The 17,202-nt window shown below is 47.4% G+C and overlaps 3 protein-coding genes across 14 annotated transcripts in view; 2 read left to right on the top strand and 1 right to left on the bottom strand.

Moving 5' to 3' along the window:
- The window catches only part of MTMR3 (myotubularin related protein 3), an 83,720-nt gene extending 81,303 nt beyond the window's left edge, over positions 1 to 2,417 (bottom strand). For 2 of the 3 annotated variants that reach the window (XM_052796862.1, XM_052796870.1), the window contains exons 1-2: positions 2,265 to 2,417; positions 1,465 to 1,508 (exon numbers count right to left, since the gene is read on the bottom strand). The gene's annotated coding sequence lies outside the window, so the exon portion shown is untranslated. The remainder of the gene's footprint in view (positions 1 to 1,464; positions 1,509 to 2,264) is intronic. The other variant, XM_052796865.1, reaches the window with a different exon arrangement.
- Positions 1 to 2,761, top strand: part of TBC1D10A (TBC1 domain family member 10A) — a 182,184-nt gene extending 179,423 nt beyond the window's left edge. The window contains exon 10 of the transcript XR_008236639.1: positions 2,750 to 2,761. The gene's annotated coding sequence lies outside the window, so the exon portion shown is untranslated. The remainder of the gene's footprint in view (positions 1 to 2,749) is intronic.
- Positions 2,762 to 11,062: 8,301 nt separating this feature from the next.
- Positions 11,063 to 17,202, top strand: part of ASCC2 (activating signal cointegrator 1 complex subunit 2) — a 32,003-nt gene continuing 25,863 nt past the window's right edge. For 5 of the 10 annotated variants that reach the window (XR_008236638.1, XM_052796878.1, XM_052796877.1 and 2 more), the window contains exons 1-4: positions 11,063 to 11,151; positions 14,393 to 14,488; positions 15,570 to 15,728; positions 16,077 to 16,247. Coding sequence is in view for 9 of the 10 variants with exons in the window: in XM_052796878.1 (XP_052652838.1) it covers positions 14,408 to 14,488; positions 15,570 to 15,728; positions 16,077 to 16,247 (411 nt within the window). In the remaining variant the exon portion in view is untranslated. Of the gene's footprint in view, positions 11,152 to 11,328; positions 11,430 to 13,387; positions 13,582 to 14,388; positions 14,489 to 15,569; positions 15,729 to 16,076; positions 16,248 to 17,202 lie in introns of those variants that run through there. The other 5 variants (XM_052796875.1, XM_052796880.1, XM_052796874.1 and 2 more) reach the window with 5 other exon arrangements.

Here is a 17,202-nt window from a genome sequence, read left to right as displayed (position 1 = left end):
CCATGGAGACAATTCCGTCTTCCTTGCTACAGCAGCCTTGTCAGGCTTCTGCCTGCTACTCCAGCAGCCTAACAATACCCTCCTCCTTAAGTTACTCCTTTTTTACGGGTTAATTGCCAGCAAAGTACTGCATAGCCACATTCCTCCTACTCTTGAAAGGCTGCGAACATACTTCTCTCCACCATCCTGGGTTGCATGTAGGTGGAATAAGATCTGAGATAAAATATTGTATCCTCTATCTTCAGAAGCTTGGGCATGCTCCATTTCCATCTCCCCCAGCTATAGATGGCCATTTTTATTAAAAAAACATGAGAGCTTATCAAGCTGACCTATTCCACCTACTTGGTATCATTTGTGGGCTGCATAGGGTATTACTTAAGCAGGCTGACATTGGTATTTTAATAACTTCTAGCACAGACAGTTATTGTAATGGATATTACCAGTATCCTAGATAGATACCTACAGCACTGCCAGCAAGAGAACTAAGCTTGATTCTCAATATATCACTCCTATAATTTGAAGCAGGACAAGAGCACCTTTTTGTGCAAATGCTCAAAAAAACCACCACTGCTCAACATTACTGTTTCTGCACACTTGCCCCTCCCCAAACTCCAAAGAGGCACACAAACACTTGTCACTAAAGCACTTTAGAATCCCATGCCCCGCCTTTACTTATCTGCAGCAAGTTTCAACACACAGAGTTCACAGTATTTCCTGTACTACGAAAGCAAGCACTTTTTCTATCTTCCAAAACCACTGTGATCAGTAACAGCTGAAGCAATGCAGATATCAGATGTCAGCCTTCTCCCCTCAGGTTATCTGCAAGCACTCCTTCGTAAAAACTCCCTTCACCTCCACCAGAAAAGTTAGTTTTCAAATACTACAGCACATGCATTAATAACAGAAAAAAGGCACCTCAGCCTTTTACCTAAAGCTTAGAGCATGACAGGTAACACAAGACACCTGCCATAGTTCCTTCAGTCACACTACCATCCCTTCCCAATGGACTCACCGAGGCATTTAAACATGCCTTTATATTCACCATAAAGCCAAGCCGTACCACTACACTCAGCACTACCTGATTCACTAGACAAACTCTTTTATTCTAAGAGAAAGCCTCACTGCACATGGTTACAGGGGCTCATCACACAAGAAAACAAACAGGTGAAGCACACAGGAGAAGAGTGCCTATCAGACTTGAAGTCTGCAAGAGCTACAAGCTCATACCCAGCCTTCCCCCCCACCCCCGTGAGGGAAGTGTGCCTGAAAAGGAAAGAAATCGGTTTCCTGTACGGAGAGATGTGAAGGAACACGAGGTCTCATCTGCTGCTAAAACAACATTCCCTAAAAGAATGAACAGAAAAGGGAACAGCTTCAAGGCAAAAGCTTAAACACCATGTCAAATGCAAAAGCTTAAACACCACGTCAGGGGGAACGGGGCGGGGGAGGCGAAACACTACTTACCAGAGAAGGGCAACATCTGCTCAGATCCCATCAAAAGAACAGGACTGTTAAAGAGGAACACGGGGAAGAGGCACAATTAAAGCCCCAAAACTACGCAAACGAAAAGCCTTAACAAGTCACGCTTATAAAAGGAACGGGAACGTCGGCCCCGCGCACAAGGACAGTTGAACACAACTGACACCCCGACCAAAGCGGCAGGAGAAGCCGAGCACGGGACCACGGCTGCCAGCGCCATGAAGCGATCCCTCAGCCGGGCTGTAGTACACGGGCCACAGGGAGACAGCCACCCCCGCGGGACGGGCAGGGAGGCGGCTGGCGGCAGGTGAGGCCCGCAGGCCACGGACGCCAGCAGCGGCCAGGCGGGGGAGAAGGGGGGGAGCCCACCTTCCCCCGGCAAGCCCAAGCCCCGCAGCGAAGGGACGCGCCGTCACCCCGCGGCAGGCTCCGAGGACGCGCCGCCGCCCGGGACGGCATCCCTGCCCGCCCGGGGAGGAGGAGGCCGCCGCCGCCGCCACCCCCGGCCGCGACACCGGGCGAGCGTCTCAGCCCACCGCCTCCTCCCGCGGCGGCGGCCCCGGCCGAGCAAAGCGGAGCAGAACGAGCCGGCGCCGGGTCCCCGCCGCTGCCCCGCGGGCCGAGGGGGCGTGCCGGGCCGCGGCCCCACAGCTGACAGCCCGGCCGCCCTCCTCCAGGCCCCGGCCCGGCAGGCCGGCCCACAACCCCCACCACCACCCTCCGCAAGACGCCGGGCGAGCCCAGACGGCCCCCCCCCCCCCCCGGCCCCCCCGCCGGCTCCTTACCGCGGGGCAGGGCATGGCGTGGGGCCCCCACACCCCCTCCCGGGGCGCGGCCGCCTGCCTGGGCCGGGGTCGCTGGGCTCCTGGCTGCCTCCGCCGCCTCTCACTGCCACAACAACATGGCGGCCGCACGGGACGCGGGCACGGCGGGGCCGGGCGGGCGGGCGCGCGCCCGACACCTCCTCCTCCCTCCTCCTCCTCCGCGGGGCGGGGCCTGGCGCGCGCCGTTCCCGCCTTCCCGCCGCCTCTCCCTTCCCCGCTCTGAGGGGAAGGTCGCGGCGGGCGGCGCCGGTCGCCTCAGGGCTCCCCGTCCCCTCAGGAGGCGGCCGGCCAGAGCCGCGGTCCATTCCCCAGAGCCAGGCAGCCGCTTATCCCTCAGCCCCTCAGCAGGTGAAGCTGATTCGCCCCTTCCTCCTTTTATAACCCGGGGGGGGGGCGCTTAACCTCCGGCAGCTGGCTGAGGCCGGCCTCGGTCCGGCCCTCGGCAGCCCAGAGCCCCGCAGAGGCAGGAGGTGCGATGCGGTGGTGCAGATGGTGTCTCGGGAGGTTTTGCTGCCACCTCGGCCAACCTGTGAGGCAGGTAATAAATAGGTGGAGGCGGGCTGAAGTTGGGTGTTGAGGGGAGCTCTGAGAGCCGAGGTCTGCCCAATCTCCGCAGCATCTGCTAGCAGCAGGGCCTGCAGTCCCGGGGTCCTCCTTAGGAGCCTTGCAAAGCCCGTGCAGTTTCTGACTATAAAAGCCGCTCTTGCACACGAGGTCTTGGGGCTGCTGCTTTCCTCCTTTGCTTTTGTGACATTCAGCTCAGCTGTAAGAACATGTGTGGCCCCATGCCATCAGTAGACGCACCATCCAAGCCACCCTGAGCAGCCCGCAGCTCCTAGAGCATGAGGTAATGGAGAGCAGGGAGCCAACACGAGGCATGAGAGCCAAAAAATACATGGAAATTGAGAGACAAGTGATAAAAGGGATATGAGCGTTAAATAACAGAAAGGGATAAGAAAGCTTGAGAGGCAAATGGCAGCAGTGTCAGAGGTAGTAGGGCACGGTTGGCCGGAAGCATTGCAGTTTCCAGAATGAAGCTTTAACTAAGCCTTGTGCAATGGAGTTCCTTTTCAGCAGCAAGATTTATAGCTGGGTTTTGTTGCAACTGTGACGGATCGTTAATGCTTTATTTTTATACATATCTTTAATTTACAATACTGTATGTAGGTCAGGTTGTACTTTTGAGAAATATTTCCACCTGCTCCTCATGTTCGCCTTGATCTGAAATGAAATGCTGGCTTGCAAGTAACTATAAAATGCACTCCTAAATTATCCGCAGGACTCTCCCTCTGAGTCCAAGGCTAGGCATTGTAACAGATGGACTTCACTCTGTCATTAAGTCATGTTTAAGCTAGAAGTAGCATTAATGTTCAGAGAGAACAATACAGAATACAGGATCCCATGTCTTTAAACTCAGATATAAGCCACGCAGTGAGTTGTTTTCTAGTTTCACTCCCTTGGTCAGGGACAGTAAACATTTGAAAGGAAGTTAATCAGCCCCTCTAAAGGGATTTCTTCCAACAAGAAGCCATCATCTGAATGCAAATGTGATCTGAAAGTCAATATGTACCTTCAGAGGAACTTTGGAAGAAATACAGGTAACTGAAGGGAAAAACAGGATTCCTGGCCTGTTTATACCCAAAAGCAATGAAAAAATGTCCAGCCAGTATAGCTGTATCTGAAAGGGACGTGTGTTGACAGCATTAGGAAGCAGAATATGAATTTTGAAAAGTCCCTGTTAAATGGTTGCCTTTTGCAGTATGCCTGGACGGAGATCAAATGTGACCTACTTCAGGAAGCTGAATCCTGGAGACCCGGGGCTTTTGTACAGCAGAACCTGCTGGTTGCTCCTTCTGTTTTTTAAAGAGGGGGAACTAGCTGGAGTGCTATCACTCTGACAGGAAAAGCTGTGCGCTTCCAGCTGCTTATTTCAGTGACACAAATTGTCTTCTTTGGCATTATCTTTACCGATACGGTTGAACACATTGCATGGAGAGTTTCCATGTCTTGTGTTCTGAGTCTTTCCATTTCTTGTGTTCCAGTCTATTTTTTAGTAAATATTACGTATGGCCCCATGTTAAATGACTTTTGCTTCTATTTTCTATGACGGTCAGGGCAAAGGATGATAACTAATGGGAATTATTTTATGGAAATGGAAATTACTGTACCCAAAGGGAGAGCAAGGCCTGTGAGAGCCTGACATGCAGCTCAGGGAATGAGGTGTTCCCAAGCCCACAGTTCTGACGGACCTGGAACATATCCTCACTCATCCAGTACAAAGTTTTTAATTTGTCAGGTTGAGGGTGGTAATGAATTACTGAGGAACTACTGAAGCACTAGTTGTTTTTAAGCAGGAGGAAGAAAAGCAATCCAGTCATTTAGATACCTGTTAGTCTGACCTCGTGGACATTAAAAGCTTAGAAAAAAATGTAAAGGAAAAAGTAGTTGGGGACAGAAAATAAATAAAGTGGAAAATAAAGTAAAAATGTGACATAGCTTTACTAAAGATAGATTGCATTTAACTAAGATTATATCTTTGATAATTGTTTTCTAGGCAATGGCTGTACGATAGATTTAATCTAACTGGATTTAATAAGATATTAAAACCAATGCCATATGGCAAATGCATAGTTCATCTGCAGAGCTATTTGGTAGGGAAGGAGCTAGCTACAGACAGATGACAATAGTTTGGGTGGAAAGGTAGACTGTGAGGGTGGAGCTGAGCTCCTTAAGAAATGACTTGGAGACATATCAGCAGGTTCAAACATTTATTCAATAAATTAATGGAGAGCAGGTCTATAAAAAAATAGGTACATGGAAAAGGTAGGAAAGTCACCTCAAATGTACACCACCTGTGGATGCGCGGGGAGTGCAAAGGGAAGAGAGAGCAGAAAGTGGCTGGGCTCCGATGCTCTCTCAAAACAGCGTCGCTGACTGCCCCTCTCAGAGATGGAGTGCTGGACCACAGGCTGACCCAGCGAGGCATGTCTTACGTTCTTTTGATCTTGGACAATATTTTTCAGACAGGTCTTGGAACAAAAGGTAGGAGTGAGCTGATGGCATTTGCTGATGGCACGAAGTTGGGAGGCACCAGGAGTGCAGAGGGAATATCTGTACTGCTGGAAGAGTTGGATAACATTGAGTGCTGGCACATTGGAAATGGGATGAAATTTAATAGTGGAAAGTACAAGGTCATGCACTTGGGAATTACTAACAAGAATCTGCTGCAAGCTGGGAGCTCATCAGTTGGAAATGACAGAAGAAGAGAAAAATCTGGCTGTATTTGTTGATCTCAAGATGACTGCAAACTCCCAGTATGAAGCAGCTCTGATGAAAAGCACGTATCAACTGAGATATTTCCAGGCGAATGGGAAAACGTTAATGCCATTATACAAAGCTCTGCTGCAACCTTCTCTGGAATTGCGCATGCAGCTCTGGTCACTTTTAATCAAGGGAGACAAACTGAAAATGTGACTGGAGAATAATTACAGGGTAATCCTGATTTTTTTCTTATGTAAGGATCTTGAAATAATTTGTTTAGCCAAAAAACTGAATGCTGAGAAGGGATACAGTTGTTCTTTATGAAACTTCAGGGAGTAAACACAGAAGTAAACACATCTCCCTTAAGAGCAAGGGTGATGTTAGTGTAAGAGAAAACAAGTATCCGATGGCCATGAAAGCCCGGGCTGAAACATGAGAACACCAGAGCTTCCAACAGCTCAAGTCCTGAGGCTCTGGGTCATCCTTCCCAGAGCTGCCTTACCCTGATGCAGTTGCCACCAACAGCTGAGAACTGACCCTAAAGACCCAACAAGTCCTTTCCAAACCTCTCTTACTGTTTGAGACACAGCCACTGAGTTACTACTTGGCTTCTTACAAAAAGAAAAAGGGTACCTGATGCGGTAAGATATTCTTTGGGCTGCAGTCGCAACCCAAAGGTCATTTGAGTTATTGGCTGTATTCAGTAAGGACGCATTTAAAATCTGCATGTGGTTGTGGTGGAGGCTGACAGCATCCTGCTCTGGATCATCCCACCCTGGTCCCTCAGATCATCTTCCCACAGAGGCTGGCTCTTGTGCCCACCCTGTATGTGAGATGCAATCCTTGAGCGATCTGCACCTGGCATAGCGAGAAATGGCAAAACCAAATGCCTGTCAGGTACTTTCCTGCCCCTGTTACCATCAAGTATCCTTTAATACACTTCATTCTTGTGATCCAAACAGCCAAAATCAGACTCTGTGGGCTGTTTCTGTTATGATGAAAACCTGATGGTAAGGTCAGATACGTCTTAAAAAAACCAAACACACCAAGTCCTGATTCTGTAAGAACCGTCAGATCATGAAATGCAGGGTAGTTTCCCTTCTCAGGACTCCAAACTGGCTTCTTTGGCCAGTTTTCTACCCAAAAGCAGCTCTCTTCATCCTTTCTCTCCCATTTTGTTTGTTTTTTCATCTTTTACCTTACTTTGATGTTTTACTCATTTTACTCTTTTTTTTTTTACGAATGCCTGAACAGAATGCTGCACTCGGACCTGTCTGTGACCATGGTATTTATACTGTGTTCCTCACTGTAGGTGCTTCCGTTCTTTCTGCTCCTATCAAACAAGCAGTTATTTCATTGTTCCTTTAATCCAAATGGCAGGTGGTGAGGACATGGGGGTCAGCACAGCGTGAGGCCACCCCTGATTAAAATGTGCCAGGTGAGAGGCACCCACTCTGTCAGTCATCCTGATGGGGCCCAAAAAACAGATGCTCCAACTCATTCCCTTGAGAAGTGAGTGAATGATTTGAAAATAATGAGATTTTTATTACTTAGGTATCATTTTTGTCAGAACATTTTCCAGCAGACTCATTTTAGGATTTTTTGTCTTGTAGTAACCCTAATTTAGAACAAGCTGTACTATTAGTGACACTTTGCTGAAGGGAAGCTAGCACAATGAAGCCGTCTTGGCTATGGCTTCACATCAAGATGATTATTACAGATCTAATCAAATACGAAGATTTGGGGGACTGTGAGAACTTCACATTCAGTGGAACAGCTACAATATTTTTGAGCAAATACTGAAAATGGCTTTGGGGACAGCATTTCCAGGTAGGAGCACTGCCGTCTGAGCCTGGCTCTGCAAGGACACGTGAGCTGCTTGGCATGTGAGAACCCAGCTCAATCCAGCAGATCAGCCGGAGACATACTATGCCCAACTGTGAAAGGCAGGACAGCACTTCATTACAGAATTTGTACTGAACATACTAGTTCTGCTCGGGTTCGTGCTCTGCAGATGATGGGTGACACCTTGTTTGTGCAAGGCATTTCTGTACTTGGAAGTAAAAGCTGAAGACATCAATATTGAAGGTACGCCAGCAGTTCAGTGTAGGCAGAACGTTTCGAAGTCTTGTTTTATGTCTGCTTATATTATTTTCTTATACTTAAAAAGACTAATAATCCATATTGTTTGCACAGTGAGCTAAAAATACATTAAATGTTCAAAGCATTTTATGCTGAACATGTCTTTTCTTTGGAAAAGTTAACTGACAACTTCAAGCTGTGTCATGTGCTATGTCGCTAGAACAATGCTGCCTGAAAAATGCTTTTAATAATAAAGCATATATATTTTTCTTAATAAGCACACTTAAGATTGATCCTTCCTCCTGAAGTTGGATAGTTGTTATCCTAGTTGTTGCTATCCTATCATACGAAAGAGAAACACCGGGAAGTGACAGGCTAAGAAGCCATCTGATCAGAGGAGCTGCTTCAAGTATCATTAGAAAATGGTATTATTTTAACTGAATATCTTAAGTGATAATTCGCTACTGATGAAATATGCTGGTAACCCACTCAAGGACTGTGCCTGCTGTGGTGTGGAGGTATCAGAGGAGGGAGTTCCCACCCACAGGAACTTGCACCATTAAAGCTCTCAGAAGTTGAGCAACTCCTTCGTTCCACTGGCCAGGCGAACGGCGTACCCGCAGCCTCTAAGAGAAAGAGGGAACTGGTGTTCTGCCCCTGTGCAGACGCAATGCCATGCAGAGAATGAACTAAGTATCTTAGGCCATCCCTGGTGTCTTTTGTTAGTGACCAAAAGAAAAAATATCCTACGATGAGACTGTATGCTAAGAATATCTTAGAGGGGGTTAATTGGAGAACAATGGGAGATTGATAAAATAGTTAATAAATCATTGTAGGATCCACCAGGTCAATAGTTTAATGATAACACCTCTGTCTCTGCGACTATCAAGAACATGCTGTGGAAGGCTTCTAACTTCCATTAGTCCTTGATAAGCTAATGTATATATCATTAAGATAAAATGTAAAAAAGACAAAAATAGAGCTGGGTTGAAAAATTGCAAAACCCAGGGCTATGCTGATTCATCATTATTACTGTAATTGCATTTCAGCTGCTTAGAAAACATAATGGCCAATTTCCACAAATTTGCAATTTAGAACTGTGGTTATGTCTTTTTTTAGATTACACCAACATATTCCTCTGGTCATTTCATAACTCTTTCATTCTATTTCTATTTTTTAAATGTGTTGAGAAGTGACAGTCCTTCAGGGTTTCCTGTGCCCTCAGACCTGCATGTAGACAGCGCACAGGCAGGCTGCTGTCTTTAAACCCTCTGTGATGTCCGCTTGGAGAAAAAGAGGGGACAGCAGGTGTGCCTCACCTGGTTCGCGTGCAGGGAAGAAGGTCACTTGGCCCGGTAACCGCTGAGACTGCTGTGCGAGTAGGGGAAAGACAGTGACTATCTTCCATGACTGCACAGGAGTGAAGCAGATCTTCTAACCGGCCCCCAGGCTGTCATTTGGAACTTTCAGGCGGAATTTGAGAAAACACACCGTGGAAACCTGGGTGCTGTTCAGGAAGCAGAATGCCATATTGTAGCGTTCGTGACAGACTGACAAAGAAAATGGACTGACCTCCGACAGCACATCGCTGGGTCGCTCCAGCGTTTCAATCCTCCCATTGGTGCTTTTTGTGCTCCTTGAAATTAAAAGGCTGCTTTTGTGTCTTATCACTAGCCAAGTCAAGAGCGTCCTCACCGCACAGAGTCAGGGAGATTATTGGTACCTATCTGTCAAAACGCTGACAGTGCTGCCGGAACGGGGGCACTCCTCCCCACCTTTGACTTGTGACATCTGATAATCTGCACCATTACATCCCGCACTGAACAGCTTCCTCCCGTCCATGAATCATACCAAAGAAGGATCCTGTTAATAAAAGCTCCTTTTCCAAAAGCTTTTGTCTGGAGAAGTTCTCCACTTCGGATCTGATCCAAAGCCTGCTTGCCCGGTAACTTCACATGGCTCTGGATCAAACACTGAGAGAGGGATTTTTCAGCAGAGCTCAGCAGTCTGCGAGCTGTTTTTAATGCTTTGCCTTACCTGTGCAAGAGTGGCCAGCAGTTACCCTGTGCGGCTGGGATTGGAAAGGTGTGATCAGCATGAAGATTTCGGATCTGACTTTTACTGTCGTGAGGTGTTAAAGGTCTCTGGCACGTTGTACAGAGGTGAATGAATGCACTTTTTGTTTGCCAGGTCAAATTTACTTTGTACGAATAATGTGTATACGTGTAATTATTTAATTTGGTTATACATGTGTAGCTAGTATCACCAATGTTTTGGGCAGAGGCTCCAATAGTTCACAGTGCTTTAGGAAATCAAATAGGTAATACACAATTGGTAAGGTTACAAAAAAAAAACCACCCTAAAAAGAGGAATAGTGATTCAAAACAGCTTGATGACAGATTCAAAGCCCACTGAGTCACTTGGATTCTTGCCACTGCTGTTCTGAAGGAAGGTTGGCAAGGGAGGGGAAATCAACAGATGCCTTTGCAAGGGAATCGTGTTTCAGTTGCCAAATGTTAACCTCCGCTAAACAATCGGAGCAAACCTTGGATCTGACATCATTACTAGATTTTTGTTCTGGTAGGTTGTGTTGCACAGCGTGTCGGTGCTGGGGCTCCAGTCTGAGGGCCTGACTTGTGTAGTGATGTTTGAGAAATAGAAATAATAAATATTTCATTTAAAAAAATCAGTAAATTCAAAAGGTACGGCAAAAGAATGGTGAAAACGGCAGGTTCCGGACAACCTGCCATGACACGTAAAGTGCAAACCAGTAGTACCCTACCAGAGGTGAGAGCCTCTGCTGCCCTCCTGCTAGGAAGAATGTGTTGGCGTGTGAGTAGGGAAGCGTCCCCCCCCCAGTGCACGCAGCTGGAAGGCGGGAAGTCGAAGTTACCCAGTGTCCGGCATCTGTGAGGGCTTGGATTGAGGGATCGGGAGCTGGAACCTCGTTACGGCCCCAGCCCTAATTAGCCACACGACAGAGGGCATGGCGTGGTTTCCATTTTAGGCTACTTTGCCATTTAAACCCAGGCCCTGGTCTAACTTTAGGAGGAGTTCCCAGTGGTCAAGGAAGGGAACCGAGACCCTTCACGCGGGAGCACCCCAATTAGTGTGTCCGCCCCCCCCGCATCCCTCTGTGCTCCCACAGGCTGGGGAGCACGGGGGGTTTCCCTGTGCTGTGTCCTCATCTGCTCTGATATCAATTGTGCTTGGATTGATTGACAGGAATCACGCTTGTCCTGACGCCAAAGCTGGGGGGGGGGTGGTGGTGAGGGACTGGGGGGGTTCGGCCCCCACGGGGGGCCCTTCCCGGGCTCCCTCCCGTCGTCTGCCGCACCGGAGGGGTCCGTGGAATGACGTCACTACAGTCTCCCTTATAAAAACGGTGACGTATTGAACTACTGGTTTTCTTTCAGGGGAAGGACAGCTGCCTCGCAGACGGAGGCTTTCCGCCCCGCACGGGACGGCGTTAAGGACTGTTAGCTGTAACGACGGCCGCTGGAAGGTACCGCGGGCGGCAGGAGTGGGATTTGGGGCTTAAAACCGCCTCTTTGGTTCCCGCAGCACAACCGCGTCGGTTTAAACGCTCCTTGCGGCCGGCTCCGGCCGAGGGGGAACCCGCCTCGCAGGGGCAGCGGGGCGGGCGGGCGGCGGGACCCGGCGGAGCGGGGCGAAGGGGGCGGGATCCCGCCAGGCCCCGCCCTCTCAGGGCACTTCCGCTCAGCACCGGAAGAGCCTTTTGGCTGCGGAAGCGCGGTGCCGGCGGCGGGACGTGGCTGCTCGGTAATGGGGACTCGGGCACCGTGGCGCGGGCTCTGTGGGGGTGGCTGGGGTAGGGCGGCAGCGGCAGAGCCTGGAAGTACGTGGCTGCGGTGGGCAGGGTGACGGGGCCCGGGCAGGGCCTGGTAAGGCGGGGGCAGGACGGCGGCGGTGACTCAAAGGGGTGTCCGGAGCGACAGGGCTTGGCTTAAGTGGTGGTGGCTGGAGAGAGAGTGGCCGGGGCACGTTGTAGGGCTGTCAGAGCCGGGACGAGGTGGCAGAGTCTGGAGGGGGTCGCAGGGCCTGGGGCCGGTGGCAGCGGGTGCTGGGGCAGGGGATGGGGTAAGGGGGCTCGGGGCGGGGGCTGGAGGGGGTGTGCGGGGCTGCAGGAGGGCGGCTGGGCCTGGCGGGGATGGCACTGGTGGCACACGGGGGAGGAGGGTGCGCAGGGAGGTGTGGGCAGAGGTCAGTTGGGTGCCTGGCTTGGGTAGGTCCCAGCCTGCCGCTGGCTAGCTGGAGGTCCTTGAGCTGCGGGAGCAGGGGGAAAATTAGGAGTGGTCATGTCAAAGTAGGGAAGGGGGAAGAGAGGGCTGCAGGGGCTTCGGCTGACCCTTTAGCAGTGCACCCAACGTACACGGCTGCTGTTAGCGAAGGTGCAGCGTGGCAGCCCCGTTCTGCTAGCATCGCTGTGGTGGGTGCCTCGGCCTTAGCACATGGATGTCCCCTTGTCTGTGCACCTCAGTGGATAGTAGGGAGTGCAGGGCAGAGAACATTTCTGACGCTGTGAAAATGAGTTTCCCTGGCAAAAGTCTGGCTCATTGTATTCTTGTCAGGGCTGTTTGGCTCTTAACGCTGCGTGCCTGAAATCACAGGGTATGACAAATTAATCCTGTCCTTGTGGTTTAGACGAAAGCTCTTGGCGGGTGGGGTGGGGAAACATGATAGTGATCAGGAATGATTCTCTGTGTTGAGGATATTCCGTACCCAGGTTTATTCTCTTCTTCTGATGAATAAGCTTTTGACCAGGGGGCCTGTCTCTTCCAAGATGTTTTTGACTTGGACTGGAGATTTTGATGCTTGGCAGGCTTAAAAAGAGACACCTGACATTTTTTTCCTTGTTGCAAACACACACTTCTATGTGCAGTTTTCAGAATGACTCTAGAAATTTTAACAGCCAAATTAATTATATTATGAAAACTGAAAACCAGCTTGGCTTATTCTGCTGAAAAGTTGGTGTGTCGCGTCCCGTCCCCCCCCCCAAAGAAATTGTTTATCATAAAAAATTGAAAATGCTTTTGTCAATATTCTAATCGTGATAGTCCCTTGGAAAGGCATAATTATTTTAAGTTTTCTAAGCTGTGCATATTGGCATTGTTCTACTGTATTTTTTTTTTTTATTTAAGATGTTAGATGACAATTTTTGCCTAAATCCATAGGTTTCAAATTCTCTGGAACTAAAAATGTTACACTTTCGCTTGCTGTCTAAACTGTGATATTGCTCCTGAATCAGTATTATTCAGCTGTAGAGACACTTCTCTTGTTTTAATAGTTATTCTGCCCAGGCAATGTGAATGCAATGAAATATGCATATAAGGAGACTTGTGATCTTAGAGCTTAACAAGAACATAACTTTTTAGTACCATTTTGCAGAAATCATAATACCATAAATCCCCCAAGAAATGAAAAGCTCTGTTAACCTGCAATTTTCATTTTTTGTTAATATATGAACTTTTTTAACAATGCACATTACAAGATACTTTCTTCTGAATTACTCTGTTTGACTTACATTTAATTTCAGGAAGTTAACTGAAATATTTCTGAGCCTAAAAATGCTGTTGAAGATTAAAATGTGGTTTTGTGAGCACGTGGGAATTGGCAGGGGAAAGGAAGGCTGTGTTTTGTAGGCTCACCCTGTGTACCTTACCTGGATATGAGTACTAAGTGGTTCTGCCACGTAAGCACCAAAAATATTCTTTTAATAGTATGTTGGCAGGACGTGCTTTGATTGCCTCTCCAGTTTATACTGTCAGGAGGCAGACTGCAAGCATTAAAAGAGACTGCAAAAGCAGACACTTCAGCCCGACTCTTCGGGAACGAGATTTAAATATCAAGCTTCCATACTAAACAATGTCCCAAAATGCTTTTTGTTGTCCTGGAAGATATATGTGGCCTCTCAGTAACTGTCCTGGTTTTGGCTGGCATAGAGTTGATTTTCTTCCTGGTAGCTGGTACAGTGCTCTGCTTTGGATTTAGGATGAGAATAATGTTGATAACACACTGATGTTTTAGTTGTTGCTGAGCAATGTTTAGTCTAAAGTCAAGGATTTTTCAGCTTCTCATGCCCAGCCAGCAAGAAGGCTGGAGGGGCACAAGAAGTTGGGAGGGCAGCTGACCCAAACTGGCCAAAGGGGTATTCCATACCATGTGATGTCATGCCCAGTATATAGACTGGGGGGAAAGCCGGCCATGAGGGGCAGATCACTGCTTGGGGACTAACTGGGCATTGATCACTTGTTTTGTATATTCTAATTGTATCATTATCATCATCATCATTATTGTTATTATCATCATCATCATTATTATCATGATCATTATTTTCTTCCCTTTCTGTCCTATTCAACTGTCTTTATCTCAACCCATGAGTTTTACTTTTTTTCCCAATTCTCTCCCCCATCCCACTGGGTGGGGGGAGTGAGCGAGCAGCTGCATGGTGCTTAGTTGGGCCAAGCCACAACAGTAAGGAACAGGGATGAAAGTATAGCACCACGTTACAGGTTTCTTCTGAGGCATGCGCAGGTGGCTCTTGGGTGTTCCCTTGAGGTTTGGCATTTGGGTGGTGTATAAATTGCTTTGCATAGATATATTTCCAGTCACTTGCCTGTATGTGCGTAACAGTAAGGCCGTAGCCTCTTTTGTTATGCTTTTGGTTGATTGACCTTGTAAAATGCATCCTGTGCTGCTTTTGTTTTTGTGTTTGCTGAAGACAGGAACAAGTCATCACTATGCCAGCATTGCCTCTGGATAAACTCCAGCTGACAGAAAGAGATCCCAAGACAGGGAAGCTGAGAACTTTACCGGCACTGGTGAGCTCTGTTTTTCCTGAAAGCCAAACAAGACCTGTAATAAATAATTGTCTTATGTTGAGGCCTGGGCAAAACTACACCTTTGTCCAGGATATGATGAAATTCGGTTAGCTTGCCTGTTAAAGAAATTTTTACTGCATTCAGATAGTTGAGACTTCATTTACCCACCATAAAAAAAAAAACAACCGCAAAACAAAACTTACGGTGTTCAACATCTGTAGTAAACTGTATTCTCCTCAAACTGCTTATTCTTTGAAGGAACAGCCTGATTAGTAATGTAAACTTTGCTGCAATAGAGAGAATGCTTTGGGAGCTTTTGCAAGCTCTGCGTGAAGTTTAGCTCTGAGCTATAGCACTGGGATAAGTCCATCCACTTGAATACTGTGACCTCCCGCCCTGTGGCTTCAGCTTGGTGAAATCAGAAAATTAAATCTATAGTAACCCTTTTCTCCCAGAAATAAGGCGGCATGGAGAGGGCCTTCTGGGCACGCAGTGGGACCTGCCGTTAATGTTGCTTGCTTGTGAAGAGGTTTACCCTGGGCATACGTGTGGGTTGAGGCAGAGCTTGAAGCTGCTCCTCGCTACTCAACATGATTCTCACTCTAGGGTGGGAGTATTTGGGCAAAGCCTGTACAGTAACCCTTGGGAAGGGTAGCAAAATGTTTCTTCTCTGTATTTCGTGGTCATGTTGGTTTGACTTCACGGAATGTTGTGCGAGAACCAGTTTGGAGGACAAAGAGAGAGTCCAGGCCACGTTTCAAAGCCATGACATTAAGCTGTTGCTGTTTATTTTGAAGGTGTGGGAGGATTGCTTTGCAAGCCTTTGGTTAGTAGAATGCAGGGAGCAACATCTACCAAACTATGAAGGTCTGAAAATATTGCTGATAAATAAGGATACAAACCCACTGATCTGCTGCTTTGAAAGATTAGAAAATGGGAAGTTACCAGGGAACTGAATGTCAAATTGTATTAAAGTGTAATTTTGTGTCATTTCCTAAAATTTGGTGAACAGTGCAAATGGTAACTGGGCATTCCTGTCACTTGGTCTGTAGTTTTAATACAGTGTTTTGGCTTTCTGCAGCACCCAGAAATAAAAGCAGATCGGTCTTTTGTGCTATACAGACCGCCACCTGTTGTCAGAGACCCTGCTTTAGTGGAAGAATTCTTGGAGCGAGCAAAATTCATTGCAGATGACCTGAACTGGCTTCTGGCTTTGCCTCATGACAAATTTTGGTGCCAGGTAATAATTGTTTTGTGGACACTGAAGAAAAAGCATGAACAATCTAGGTGCTCGTAAAAGCCATGAACTTTAAATTGTTTTTATAAAGACTTGTATGTGCTTATTATGTCACTTGTCAAGCATTTTAATTTTAATTACTGCACCTTAGAGTGCAAAGAAAGTAGTATTTCCCTATAGATTTTTCATTGTGGATTTTAAGAGTTTGCTTGTATTTGATGCATATGTGTATCCTTTTAGCACTCTTGAATGTTTTAGATTGCTTTTAAATTTAACCAGGGTGCCCATGAGCACAACCTATGAATGTGTGACATTTCTTTCTTTCCTTTTTCTTGTCTTTCCTTGTGCAAGGTAATATTTGATGAGACGCTTCAGAAATGTCTGGATTCCTACCTGCGCTATGCCCCTCGCAAGTTTGATGCTTTGTTGGATTGCCATCCAGAGGTGAACGACATGCAGAAATGTCTTCATCGGAGTGTCTTCCTGACTTTCCTCAGAATGTCCACTCACAAGGAGTCCAAGGTAAATATTTCTTTGCCTTGCAGGTGTTCCGGGCTGTATAGCTTAGGAAAAAAGACAATTAGAGAAATTAATTGTGGTTCTTACTTGCACGTCCAACTGTGTTCCTCTCCCTGGCTATTTTTATCAGTCTGCTCCTCCGTATGGAGATGATACTTCAGCTCTGAGTGGTTATCTGAACTATGCAATGATTTCTTAGGTAGGAGATCCAGGCGATCAACTAAGTAATAGCAGGTTAGGCATGTGTGGTGGTATGATACATTGCTGTAAGAGGAAAAAAGATCAAGTTGGCTTTCATATGGCTGCATGAACAGAGGTTCTTCAGGCCATCAGTAGCTGAGCATTCCCTCCCTCAATGCCACTTCCTCTGTGCCATGAAGTGTCTCGTAATCTGTGCTAATTCTTGTCTCTCCTTGAACTTTCCGCAAGTTTTGGGCACACAATGAAATTGCTCTAAATTACTGTTTTCTTGGCATCGTAATTGAAAGGCATACTGAGCCCTAATTGTGTGAGTGCAGCTCCCATCCGGAGCTGTGGAATTTTGACAAGGCCTTCGGGCAGGATGAGTGAGGCACCTTGTGTTTTAGCAATTATTCCCTTGATATCATCGTTGGTTCATGATGTGTTGTTTAGAGAAGTATTGATTATCTTGATTATCATCACAATGGTGACATCCAGGACATTTTGAGGAAAGGTCTTGGAGTGGGAGTTGGAGGACTGGTGCTGGGAACAGGTAGAAGGAATGCTAGAGCCTGCAGCTGGCACCACTTCAGCAAAAGTACTTGACACCTCTATGGTGTCTTTCATTCCAGGATCTGATTAAATCTTACCACTCCAATGAGGCGGGCAAGCATTTGAAACTATTTTATAGTTGAGTAATTTGAAGAGAATGAATAGTCTGTTGTCATGCGGGCAGTCAGCAGGAGTTCTAGAAATTGAACCTAGCCAGCATAAAGCC

Source organism: Harpia harpyja, chromosome 9 (genome assembly GCF_026419915.1).
Source record: "Harpia harpyja isolate bHarHar1 chromosome 9, bHarHar1 primary haplotype, whole genome shotgun sequence".
Lineage (NCBI taxonomy): Eukaryota > Metazoa > Chordata > Aves > Accipitriformes > Accipitridae > Harpia > Harpia harpyja.
This window is presented reverse-complemented; position numbering and strand designations above follow the sequence as displayed.